Consider the following 14,045-nt stretch of genomic DNA (forward strand, 5'->3'; position numbering starts at 1 on the left):
TGGACTTTCAACGATTCAATGTAGGTCGTTGGCATTTCAAATGACTGTTAGAAATAATGTAAAAGTACCTTCCAACTGGACTGAACGAAAGAAGGCAGGACTAGATTGGTTACAGGGATTTCTCAAGCTGCACAAGAATTTAAGTCTGCGATCTCCTGAAGGCTGTAGTTTGTCGCGAGCGTCATCTTTTAATCGAGAAAACGTTGACAAATTTTTTGATAACTTAGAAGAGATCTATAAAAGACATCCTAATTTCTCCGACGGCACTAGGATATTCAACCTCGATGAAACAGCAACAAGTACTGTTCCGAGACACCAAAAAGTAATAACCGAGAAAGGCATCAAACAGGTTAACCAAGTGCAAAGTTCAGAGAAAGGGACACTGGTTACAACTTGCTGTATTATAAGTGCGAGTGGAAACTCTCTGCCTCCGGTTATGGTATTTCCAAGAGTTCATTTTCAAGAACATATGATTCATGGTGCTCCGACAGGAACTCTTGGTTTGGCAGCGAAAGGTGGTTGGATGAACACTGAACTGTTTGTGCAGGTGATTGAACACTTTGTTAAACATTCCGGTAGTTCTCCTGAAAACCCTTCCCTCCTAATTTATGACAATCATGAAAGTCATTTATCAGTTGAAGCCCTAGATATAGCAAAACAATCTGGGGTTACTATTCTCACAATTCCTCCTCACACTTCTTACCGTCTCCAGCCTTTAGACGTGGGTGTTTTCAAATCTTTTCATTCCTATTATACTGCTGCTGTCGAGAGCTGGATGATGCGTCATCCAGGCAATACTCTGAAAATCTATGAAGTCGCATAATGTGTTGGAACTGCTTTCGAGAAAGCTATGTCTATCTCAAACATTACCTCTGCATTTCGTAAAACTGGGATTTATCCGTTCGACAGGCATGTTTTCAGCAACGAAGATTTTCTTCCTAGTTCAGTAATGGATTCATCACCTTCAGCTTCTACTGAAAGAGCAAATATAATATTGCTAACAGAAGAAGATCCACCCAGAAACTCAGGAGAAGACACTGCACAAACGGTGTCTAAGTTACTCTCTGGAAAATCGAGTAATTCCCCCAAAATTGTAAGCCCTCAAGAATTTCTAGGGTATCCGAAACGGCAATCAAAATCGAAAACAGTGGGTAGCTACAGAAAAAAAGGCAGAAGCATCATAGCAACTGACACACCAGAGAAGCAAATCCTGGAGCTCAGGAGAAGCAAAAGTAGAAACAAAATAAATCCTAATAAACCCAACAAGCGTCTATTTGATGAGCCAACTGAAGAAACAGATGATGATGTGGATTTACTTTCTTCTGACGAAGATATTCCAATTATTGATCCAGACTGTTTTCCAGATATTCATCATATTAGTGTTAATAGTTTCGTACTTGTCGAATTTAGTGGAAAAAAGAAAGTTTACTATGTTGGAAAAGTTCTCGAAAGTACCGAAGGAAAGACTTACGAGGTCTCTTTCTTAAGAAAAAGTGAAAAGGTAGCTGGTAAGTTTGTTTTTCCAAGTGTCCCTGATTTAGCGAGTGTAATTGAAGAAGATATCAAAATGGTACTTCCTGAGCCCAGCATGCATGGGCAAACAAAAAGACAACAGTCCTACTTAAACTTTAATGTGGATTTCAGTTTGTTAGATGTAAGATAGATTTAAGTGTCATTGGTGATATTCATTATATGTGAGGTGTCTCATTGTTTCCCATGGTTGGGGTACAGTGAGACAAAACACTTTGCCAGGCTTTTGTGACACTCACTCACTTACATATACATGTATCGAACCAATTGTAGTCTTGATGTATACTAGAAATACCAATAAAGTTCAACACTTTTTTTGAAAATGTTTGCGTAAATATTAAGCAGGTTACAACAATCTAAAAATTTTGTGTCTCACTGTACCCCACTTTCCCTTACGTATGTGTCGTATTCTAGGTACGTTCTTTAAGTAGATACTGTTTCAGATACTCTAACAGCACAAGATGTGCTGGGCTAGGCATGCGCCATTTAGGTGTTCTAAATTCATCTCTCACATTTGATGCGTTTGTTGCTTCTTTTTCTAAGCGATTGTGTACTAGAAGCAACAAACGCATCAACTTTATTAGATGGCAACTGTCGCCGATCATTTGAAAGTAAATATGGAAGAACCATGAAATAAAGTAAATAGTGTAAATGATTAGAGAGAGAGATGCTCCCGGAACTGAGAGTGGGATGCTTATCTTCAAATTAACGAGATGACAAATAAATACATAAGAAGAATGTATAATACAAACAGCTGTAAAACATCAAAGAGATAATTGCAAGCATTATCACCTACGGTTCCAAGTTCCGAATAACATACCACTAATATCCCCAATGCCAAAACATTGTAATTTACACAACTCCCCCTCTCCCCAAAAATGTTCTGTGAAAACAATCACAAGTTTTCGGATGAGGAACCATATTGATACCACAATATTAAGCTATAAAAATAGACTATTAGCAGATTTGTATTCAGTTATTTTTTTTCCCACAATCAGTTTTATTCATATTCAAGACAGCAAAAGCACTATATTGGTTAACGACAAAACGAAATTATTACAACACTGCATTACACGTGAATCATGCATATTATACTCGTGACTTGTGCTTTTGCACCGACTAGCCACCGAGGCACGCAGAGTCACGCCTAAGGGAAGCAGCGAGGGCAGATAGCGATACAGTGGACGGGACGGAACAAGCAACATATTACAGACATTTCAAAAGAAATTAAAAAAGAAAAAGAAAACATCTCTCACACACTTCATGCTGTAATTCTAACTTCCATTTCCCCATCAAAGTTACGGCCCTAGACTATTATACAATTAGGGTGGCCAGATCTCCTGCTTTTGACCGGGCAGTCCGGCGTTTGGAGGTCCTGTCCAGTGTCCGGCTTAGTAGTCGAGCCGGACGCCCATTTGTCCTGCTTTTCAGCTGTCTCGTTATAAATGTTTAACTTTCCAAAGGCATTTCAGAATTTGCAAATTATTTCAATAATTACATTTTTTTAAGTTGTAAAATAAGAAAAGTTTAGAGTTCCAAAATTTGGTAGGAAAACCATTATATTGGCATTGAATTTTAACATGTGAATGCAGCTATTTCTAAGTGTAGTTTTCCCAGCTTGCTTGAACCAAAGATGCCTAAAAGCAATGAATCGAGTTGTCATACGTGGGGAAAAGGTTTACAAATTCATAACGTCCGGCTTTTTAAGTCAATGCGTCCGGCCTTTTAATCATTGCCTTCTGGCCACCCTATATACAATCCACCATTACACTTAATCCAGAGCCTTCAGATAACTTTGAAATGAAATGAAATCTTTGAGTTTTACGTCCCACGCTTATGCCGGTTAGGCTAAAGGAGACGGTGATGATGAGTAACGAATGAAATGGTGGAATAAAGAAAGTGGGAGGAAACGGGAGAACCCCGAGAAAACCCACGCAGAAGGTGTTTGTCCACCAAAAAGCTCACTTGGCGAAGGCTGGGATCGCACCTGGGACCCCAAGCACCAGAGGTGAATGCTCTACCACTGAGTACCCTGATATAGGATAAACATTCATGAAAAAATTAGATTTTTTGGAGATGGTCGAGCGGCAATTCTTCTTTTTTCTCGATTACTTTGCATGGATTGACCCCACTAGGTTGATAATCTTTCTTAAATTCGTTGATACCCTTATACATATGCCAAATACTTTTGTTTTTTCTATTATCTTGAAGTTCAATAACTTAGATTTCAAAAATCACGTTTCTTTGTTCTAAAAGTTTTTAAAGTTTCTCGTCAGGTCTCAACGAAAGTTCATACGGTCCCCTTGTTCGGATTTTGTAGCCAACGCAGTCTTGTCTGTTCTTACTTCTCTGCTACTTTCGTGCATTTCTAGTTGAACCGTGGTTTGTTTCTACATATTCGGCCCATCCTAATTCTTCTTTTACTGAAATTGTAATGCTCCTTAATTTTAATCCAAGTGTCCTTAACACTAGTGCTTTCCGAACCTTATAAAGCCAAGAAGCTATTCGACACTTTAATCTGGTATTCTCCTCTCGCCTGACTCTCTTCTAATTCCTTTAAATTATACCTCTCCGTTTTCAGATGCTGAATACAAGAATTTCCCTTTTTCAATGTTAATCTCTATCTTATAATTGTTGCTACAAGTGATGGTCAATGTCACAATTAGCTCCTTTAAACAAGTGAATATCAATTATGCCAGACTATCTTCTTGTATTTACTAAAACCTGATTAATTTAATTGTGTTTTATCATCTGGTAAGACTATCTTCTTGTATTTACTAAAACCTGATTAATTTAATTGTGTTTTATCATCTGGTAGGACTATCTTCTGGTATTTACTAAAACCTGATTAATTTAATTGTGTTTTATCATCTGGTAAGATCCAAATGTATTTACGAATGTCGTGATGTCAGAATTATGTACTCTTCACGATAAGGCTTTTTAATTTTCCCAAGTTCCTAGTATAACGCCGTTGTCATTACTTTTTTAATGCGACCTATCGTTTCGTAAAATCGGTTTGAAACTATCTTCACATTGAAATCCTCTATACTGTAGAATTTTCATATGGTATGGTGAGAGTTGGCCAAATACACATTCTACTTCTTCGTAAACACTGTTCTTTATATCGTCGTCCTTATCTTCTGTTGGAGCACGCACATTTAGAAGAATAATATTCCATCAGAGACCATGAAGAGTAATAAATAAGGTCTATCATTAAGAAATTTAACACGTTTCATTGTTGGTATTATTCGTTTCTGAGTAATATCCCTATTCCTAATTGGTCATTTTTACTTCATTTCCTATGAAGAAAACGTCAGATTTACGGTCTGTAGGACATTCTTTCCTTCCTGACCTCCTACTTAGTCCATTTTATATTTCCCTTACTTAATCGTTACGGATTTTAACCACTCACCTTATAAAAATTTTTTGCATCCTATGTTTCGAATCTTATGTCCTTTTTGCTATGCTGAGGTCATAGAAAGTTATCAATCCTGGTCCGAGGCTTCTGCAAATGTTTCTGAACAAGTGCTTAAGTGCTTTTTCTCTTTCTTTTCTTTTCTTTTCCTTTTCTTCTTTTTTCTTTTTTCTTTTTTCTTTTTTTTTTTTTTGCAGATTGAGGTTGTAGGTCTCAAGCTAAACCCCGAAGCTGGAGGACCACCCCTTGTTGTCTGTCTGTAATTGCTTACTTAATATATTCGGAGCCAACCTCTATATCTAAAGGCCTTCTCCTTGATCCGTAACCTGAGGACGCGCCATACCGTGGTGACAAAATGGTGCTAATTACGTACATTGGATGTTTTTATATTGCATAAATATTTTTGACTATATTTATTTATAAACAATAAACTTAATATAATTCCATTATTGCTATTCTACCCGTTCTTCACAGGTTGCTTGTCGCAAGTAGTGGGAAGCTTCTATGCACTGCAGTCTTCTGCTGACTTCTTTGTCTTCTTGCATTATTTTTTTGTTTTGATTTCATCCATAACTGTAGCCTCCTTCGCCCCTTCTCTCTCTTTCCTGCAATCTCTAGTATGTTTCGCTCCTTGTCCCAACCAGTTCAATGTCCCAACTAGTTGCTCTTCCCTTTTCTATTACATCTTTAATTGTCCTTTTCTTCCCTACTATTTCTAACACATTTTCATGGGTCCGTTCGACCTAGCTAATTACCTCTATTCTTCTTAAACCACACATTTCGAAGGCTTCTAGCCTCTTTCCATCGCGTTTCCATTAGGGATGGCCAGAACCGGTTCCTGGTGGAACCGGTTTTTGGGTCTGAACGGATCCGGTTCTAGAAGATCCGGTTCCGGAACCGTTTTTTTCGGATCCAGGTCTGGAACCGATTTTTCAGATCCAGGACTGGAACCGGTTCTTCGGATCCAATTCCGGAACCGGTTCTTCGGATCCAGTTCTGGAACCGGTTCCCAAGATCCAGCTCTGGAACCGGATTTTTGGATCCAGGTCCGGAACTGGTTCCAGAACCGGTTCTGGAAACCGGATCTCCAAGAACCGGTACCGCCGGAACCGGATCTTTGTAGCCATCCCTAGTTTCCATAATGTCGATGTTTCTGCCCCATATAGTACAATACTCTACACGAAACATTTTATGATTTTTTTTCTCAATTCTTTATTAAAGGTCCTACAAAATAGACTTTTCTTCCTCCTACGGGCTTCTTTCCCCATTCCCATCCTTGCTTTTATTTCACGTTCACACTTCATATCATCACTAATAATACTCCCCAGGTATCGTAAACAAGTCACATCTTGTATTTTCTCCTCTCCTACTACTACATTTGACACCGACTGTTTCTTTCAAATTACCATGGCTTTTGTCTTTCTAACATGTATTTTCATCCTATATTTTTCACAGCTCTTCCTCAACTTTCCTAACATCTTATTGATTTTTTTTACAGATTCTGCAACAAGCACCATATCATCTGCAAAAATGTATACTCCTATCCATCCTACCTTCTGCCGGAATACCGTCTTCATTAAGTAGATTCTTCTTCAGTATCTATTCTAAATAGATATTAAATAATGTCCGCGAGAGACAACATCCCTGTCGAACTTTCCTTCTAATTGGAGTTTCTCCTGTCATTCCTCCCCATTCTAACACTTACGTGTAGGTTCATATATAAGTTTCTTAAGAGTTTCAATCTTTCCATTCCAACCCAATCTTATGTAGAACTCCCAACAACAATTTCCAGTTCACGCGATCAAAAGCTTTTTCTAGATCAATAAATTCCACATACACTTAATTCCCTTTTTCTATAAACCTTTCACTCAAAACTCTTCATAATCCAATTGCATCTCTTGTGCCCTTGTCTCTCCTAAATCCGAACTGTTCCTTCTCAACTTCGTTTGTTCTTCCACGCAACCTTCTGTTCAATATTCTAAGCATATTTTTTCCTCCATACGATGTGAAAGTAATAGATCTATAATCCCTCACATCTCTTTGGGTTTTTGGCGAATGGCGAACGTTTCTCTATCAAAGATCGAAGTTGATTTAAGTAATTTTGAATTGATATCTCTGCTATAGTATTACTACTCTTCCTGCTTGTTTTGATAATCGGTGAAGACAAGTTTGCAAAGTTTTCAGTAATTTGTCAATAGTATATTGACAAATATATATAGAGTGTTCAGAAAGTAACTATGCAGTTCATAACTTGCCGTATTTTACTTTCCATAAACCACTTTAAACAACTAACATTGACACGAAGCTAAACTTTGTCACGGAAGTTATAAGAGATGCTGGAAGTGATCCCTTGCACTTGAAGACACAGTTGCACACGTTTCTGCATGTTCTTGAAGACGTTTGGCAGAACATCGGGAGTAATATTCCGAATGTGATGTGTCAATGTAGCTTGAAGCTCTTGAATGATGTGCGGATTGCCTTCAGAGGCATTTTCCTTCAACGTCCCCCATATAAAGTAATCCGGTGGACTTAAGTCGGGTGAACGCGGAGGCCAGAGTCCTCGAGAGAGGATGCGGTCACCGAAGATGTTCTGTAAAAAGCTCATCGCCATGTTCAATCGTCAGCATGATGAACTGGATCACAATGATGTCACACACAAGACGTTGGTCTTCAATCAAACCGGATCTGTGAACAAATATAAACACCTGGTAAAACAGGGTTCAAATATGGTTTAAATATATTTTATTAAACAATGGAAAATTTTGTATTACTAATTGACAATGATATCAGTCATCACTTAGCACACCACAACATGGCACTGCATAGTTACTTTCTGAACAACCAGTATATATATATATATATATATATATATATATATATATATATATATATATATATATATATATATATATGTGTGTGTGTGTGTGTGTGTCAATTTCTCATTGTATGAAGCTGAATACGCTAATTCGAAATTACTGTATTAATTTTGCTTATGTTAGTTTCGTTTGAAAGAGGAAAACGGGAATAGATGGTGATTTAGATATTTTATCTCGGAGTATCTTTTATACCTTGATATACCTTAAATATCCAAGAATGATTTCTTGGGAAAGAAGTTTGTTCTTAGTATTTGTAAGTTGTACTATTGGAAGAGGTTTTGTGAAAGTTAGTTGATGCCTTATTTACAGTATATTCATTTGGAGTTGTGATGATTTCTTCCATAATTAGATTAATTATTGTTTGACAAAATGAAAATTGCAAAGGAATTGCTCTTAGGGCTCTATATCGTAAAGATTGAATTCTTTTATACACTAGAAGTGTTTGGTTGGATTTTTATAGAGCATACATCTATAAGCTATATGGTTCTTGCCAGAAATGTTTGTTTAAAGATTTGCAGTAATACTGTAAGTTGGATTTAACTTCCCATTTTTGGGAACTTAAATTGGATAAGATGTTTTGATATTTGAAAACTTCCTTGCCGAAATATTGTAGGCCTATGGTTTTGTGAGTGATAAAATTTTAATGATTAATGGTTTTGTGAATGATAAAATTTTCCCACTTGTTTCAACTTTTGGGACATTGTTTCAAAATTTTCGTAGTAAACTTGGTATATGATGATTTTTTCCAGTTAATATCTAGATCATTTACTTGACTTCAATTACGTAAAATTTTCAGTATTCGTTCTATTTTAATATTTCCTTTGTTGTAAATTATCTATAATTTCGTTGTATATTAAATTTTACCTTCATAAATAAAGACGTTAGTTTTACTTTTTAATGTATTTTTACACATAAACTTTTGTGTTGGCTAACATATTAGGATGCTACATATAACGTTTGAGTGTATGTTGTTCTTTGATCGGTGTAACTAGGTTTACCGACTTGTACGCTTCTTGGAAATCAAGCCTCTCTTCTGTCGATACTTTTCTTTGTTGATAGGTATACCAACTATACAATATTAAAGGTCCTACTACGTCTGAAGTTGAACAATTTTTCCTAAAACCTGTTATATTGTCAGGTAATAATTGGTGATATTCAACGAACTATTATAGCCTAGGAATATTATGTAGTCACACATTTTAAGAGGGACAAGGTTATAAAGAATTAGGTCTATAGCTTTTGGCATCTCTATTCTGGTCATCAGGTTTCAAAATGGATACTACGAAGATTTCTTCCAATTTGTTGGTATATTGCCAGTTGTCGTAGTATTATTATAGGGTTTCAGTAAAATATTATGTTTCATATCCAGTAGGTTTTGGTAATAACTCTACTTTATGCTGTCTCTTAATGGAACTACTTTTAAATGCTTTTAAAATTAATTCCTGTTCTGTGAGAGTATTTTTTTCTCTATAGATATTACTTGTTGATTAATCAAACAATCCATACTAATTCTTTTATCCGAAAGTACTCATTGCAGGTGTGGGAATTTGTTGAAATTCCTCAATCCATTAAGTTTTCATTAAGAAAAGTATTGTGTTGAAAATTCACATTTTGATTTTGTTTAATTTTTAAAAAATCCGAATTTTTATTTGAAATAATAAATTGTTAAAAAAAATCTTTCAAACTATTCTTTTTAGCTAATGCTTGTATTAAATATTTTGCTGCGTTCTCAAGTTCTACTACCTCAAAGGGAGTGATTCAGTATTACTGTCTACATCAATATAGTCAAATTACTTTTGTTATTCAAAATTTCTAACCAAAAATCAGGATTAGGTATTGTATTGGGCGTATATCAACATCATAGAAATTAATGTTTCAAACAAACATCCATTATTAAGGAGTTATTTTAATAATAATTTATTGGTAACTAAGACAAGTACATGCTTAAAAGTGTTTAACCGTAGTAAGCTGGAGCAACAACTGGAGCAGCGGCAACAGCAGCTGGAGCGACAACTGGGGCAGCGGCAACAGCTGGAGCAGCAACAACAGGGGCAACTCGAGCTCTGTAGGTGTTAGCGTAAGAGACAGCAGCTGGGGCAGCTACTACTGGAGCGGCTACAGCAGCAGGAGCGACGACTGGAGCAGCTACAGCTGGAGCAGCGGCATAAGTAGCTACGGCTGGAGCGCCAATGTAGCCAGCAGAAGCAGCGGCTACCAAAAGAGCGAAGATAACCTATAACGGAAAAGGGATCGTTAATGATTTATTTAGTATACTAAGATGTTATTTATTTTCATGCAACACAAAATATGATAAAATTACTTAGGAATATATCATGGGGCAGATATAAAACAGTACGTTTTCAACTGTGTGATGTTTGATCAGCTCATAAGCTGTAAATATTATAGTTTCTGTCTTTTAAATGTTAATTAAACATGTCATGGGCTCTTACGGGGATCCATATTATAAGGCAAGCACAAAGTTATTTGTAAAGTCCTCTTTTATGTATAACATGACTTGATTGACCTCTCTCAAAGTACCTCTATCTTTATTAATTTTACTACGTGCGACAACGATAGATACGTATGTGTCATTCATGAAAATCCTTACTCCCTCTGCACCAAATTATTTTTTCCGAGTTATCCAAATGAGTTTTTCGTATATAAACACGATAGATTTGCCCGTTTTCATGCAAATCACTAACCGTTCCTCTAACTGAGTTTCTTCAAAAATTACTCAAAAATGATCTCTCACTGTCGAAGTCTTGAATGTAGGTAAAGAAATGAAGTAGAAATTCAACAACGAACAAAGTTGGCAATGTGTTCATTTGATTTTTGGAATACGTTCCACCTTTTTATATGATTAGTGGGGGCCAGGAGAGGAGAGGAGAGAGAGAGAGAGAGAGACACCTCAGTGATTGACTGCGTGTTTCAATCACAATCATCAACGTTGTACAGACCTATGCCTACTACGGTACGAGGCTGTGTTCCATTGTTCACATTTTCTTGCCTGTACTGCGCCTTGAGTTGGCTGTCCTAACCTCCTGTCAATATGCGGTTAGAGGTACTTGATTTTGGCAGTCATGGAGGTGATGAAGTCAGATACACTCCAGCCTCCTATACTTGCCTAGATTACCCCAGATTCCAGAACATCTGATCCGCATTGAAACTATAGGGTAGAAAGGGAAAAATATCTCGCCTCTATAGGCAAATTGAACCCGGGCCCCAGGTGTATATATAACCATCTTGAGATTTCGTTGAAGATATTTTTGGAGATTTCCTTTATTGGTTCATTTGTTCTTGAGTTGGTCATACAATCTTGTCGAAAAATCATGATTAGCCGTTTTGAAAAGGTTGGCAAATTCAGCGATTCAGCATGAAACATAAATTTTAATGAGGCAAAGAAATTCAACATTTACTTGATTTAATATCATCTTAATATACGAATACAAACGTACTGGTGGCCAATATATTTGAACGAGATCTTAAATGTATAAATCTTAGATTCATTTACATTTAATTGAATTAACGTTTGTTAAGTTATGTTAGGAATTATACTGTGTGAGTTAAAAGTCTCTTATCATTCATTATAAAATGAAAGCGGATGTAGATAGCCAGAATTGGCAATTGTATGAACACGTTAGGCCAAGGGGTAGGGGGGGGGGGGGAATTTATGGTGCGTGTCAAGTGAACGACCGGCATCTTGTTGTCCGCCATTTTGAATCTCACTCGAAAAGTTTAAATGGGAAAGGGATCATGTGATATGTGAAACAGGGCTGGTAAGGGTTGTTAAGAGATTTCTGATCATACTGCATTTCTGCGTATTATTGGTATCTATTTTCTATCTAAGCCTATTATGTATGAGGGATCCCACTACTTGGGGAATTTGTAGGAAGGAAGGACCCTGAAATTATTATATTAGGCACCATCCCGGCATTTGCCTAATGTGAATGAGGCAAAGACCAGAAAGAAACCTCATTCAGGATGGCTGGTTTGGAAAAGCTTCAAAATGAAATGAAAATGAAACCTTTAAGTTTTACGTCCCACGGTTATGCCGGCTATTCTAAAGGAGACGGTGACGATGAGAAATAAATGAAACGGTGGAATAAAAAAGTGGGAGGAAACTGGAAAAGCCCTAGAAAACCCACGTACACGGTGTTTGTCCACCAGAAAGTTCACTTTGGCGCGAGCTGGAATTAAACCAAAAGCTTCAAGTATCCTTTTTAGCCGTGTTCCCACGGGAAACCGAACAGGAGACCGCTCATATCAAGGATTGGAGTTTGTCCCTTTCAACACCGAGGCAATTTGGGATGTAGACCTGCAGCTTAATGTATGATCCTAGTCGCATGAGTTCCTACCGGGAATTAAACCCGGAACTCCCGTGCCAAAAGGTACATGTGCTAACCATACAACCAGGAAGGAATTTCCCTACCAGTTTGAGTTTCATACATGATAGTATAGGAAAGAAGTTCAAATAAGCTGTTTGGAGACTAACTAATACTCGTTGATTTCTCCTTTCAAATAAATGTGGAGATAGCGCAATGTGGCTCCCGTGAGTTTCTTTCTAGTAAAATATTTCTTTTAGAAAATAAGAAGATACTTACGAGCTTGTACATGATGCTGGATGGATGTTGTGTGCTTGAATTAAGCTTAACAACTGACGGTTTATTTCTCTTCGCCCATCGGTTTATATACACAGAGACCCACACATTTATTACTGAAAAAAAAAAAATAAACAATACTTGAAGTAGTTCTGTGGCCTTGGTCAGGATCTACTCTTATTTGTACAAGTAGCTACTCGTAAAGAAAGCTACTTGTTCGGAAAGAAATAAAACGAATTTTTAAAAAGAAGTAGATGTCCTAATTTTGAGTAGTATACTGACTAATTAATTATGGGTTACTTACAATGAACACTTGCGTACCTACATATGATTTATTTCTCACGCCTGTATTACTCTTCAGTGTATGATATATTTACCTTTTGCTTCTTTTTAAAAAATAAAAACAAAACCAAAAAAGGGGGTACGGTGGTTCAGTGGTTGCCCTCTCCTCTGGTCTAGTGGCTAGCACGTGCGCCTTTGATATACGGGGCCCCAGGTTCGATTCCCGTTGGGAGAGCCTTTGGAATTTTAAATGTCCTCGATGTGTCTGTGTTTCTGTCCCTGTCGTTCAAGGGAACTGGAAATAACTGGAAAACAAACATAATCGAGTAGAAAATAGAGACAAGTTACTGAGATAGTTCGGTGAATCAGTTAACTTTTTTAAAAAAAGAATTGGTATATCTCTTACCTCTGATTCGAGGGGTTCTTGGCTCGATATCCGACCAAGTAAATTTGTGGAGGAGAACATCGTATCCATGGATTTTCTCGCAGTACTCCCGTGTCCTCCCTCATTCTCATTCCACCAATTCTTCTATCATCACTCATTTGCCTTTGTCATTCCTCTCCCTTAGCCTAACAGGCATAATCGTGGAACGTTAAACTAAAATATTTATTTCATTTGTTTTTAGAACAAAAAACATGGCTGAACATTTTTTCCAGTACTGATTTTAAAACCATTTTCACATAGATTTAATAGTTTTAATAGCTTAAATACATTTCCCTCCTGGTTGTATGTTTAATGTATTCAAGATCCATTACTCCTGTGGAAGCTCATGTGCTTCGGATTCATGCTTCATTTAGTTTCACGGCGATGATATTCAAGACACTTGGTTTTCCCCTGAAACCATATAGACATACCAATAAACATCTTCAGCTACTATCTTCCAAATCTATTTCAATGGCGTGTTAAATAATCTTTAATAGTCGTAAAATAATGTGTGTCTTTCTGACTGTGTGTGTCTGTCTGTCATCATAGAAAGGAGCATAGAAAGGAGCAAGGGCGTCAATTTCTCTGTAACTTGGGGGGGGGGGGGTACATTTAGATGTATGTTTGGTTCCAGACAAGGTTCTAAGAAGGCGTATAGATATGAGAATTTTAAGACAAATTGAATTCAAGTTATGCCAGATATCCTATTTTAATTTTTTTTTTAAATACATATAACAGTATACTAGGGATGCGCACGAGACGAGTCGAGACAGGATTTTCCTGACAAAATTTGAGTCGAGACACGACTCTTCCAATACAGAAATATACATTTTTCGAGCCGAGACATCAGTTTTACAACACATTTTCGAGACGAGACAGCCACAAATCATGTCTCGTGCGCAAGGCAGGCCCTGCAATTA

The 14,045-nt window shown here is 37.0% G+C and overlaps 2 protein-coding genes across 2 annotated transcripts; one reads left to right on the forward strand and one right to left on the reverse strand.

The window, feature by feature from the left end:
• Positions 1-40: 40 nt before the first annotated feature.
• LOC145685619 (uncharacterized) lies at positions 41-823 on the forward strand. Its single transcript, XM_081758009.1, has one exon. The coding sequence runs from the start codon at positions 41-43 to the stop codon at positions 821-823; it is 783 nt and encodes a 260-aa protein (XP_081614135.1).
• An 8,902-nt stretch (positions 824-9,725) lies between these two features.
• Positions 9,726-12,474, reverse strand: LOC145684934 (uncharacterized). Its single transcript, XM_081757290.1, has 2 exons — positions 12,423-12,474; positions 9,726-10,054 (listed from the first exon to the last, which is right to left on the reverse strand). The coding sequence occupies exons 1-2, from the start codon at positions 12,432-12,434 to the stop codon at positions 9,776-9,778; spliced, it is 291 nt and encodes a 96-aa protein (XP_081613416.1). The 5' UTR covers positions 12,435-12,474; the 3' UTR covers positions 9,726-9,775.
• Between the last annotated feature and the right edge of the window lie 1,571 nt (positions 12,475-14,045).

This window comes from Thermobia domestica, chromosome 5 (genome assembly GCF_964235325.1).
Source record: "Thermobia domestica chromosome 5, izTheDome1.hap1.1, whole genome shotgun sequence".
Taxonomy (NCBI): domain Eukaryota; kingdom Metazoa; phylum Arthropoda; class Insecta; order Zygentoma; family Lepismatidae; genus Thermobia; species Thermobia domestica.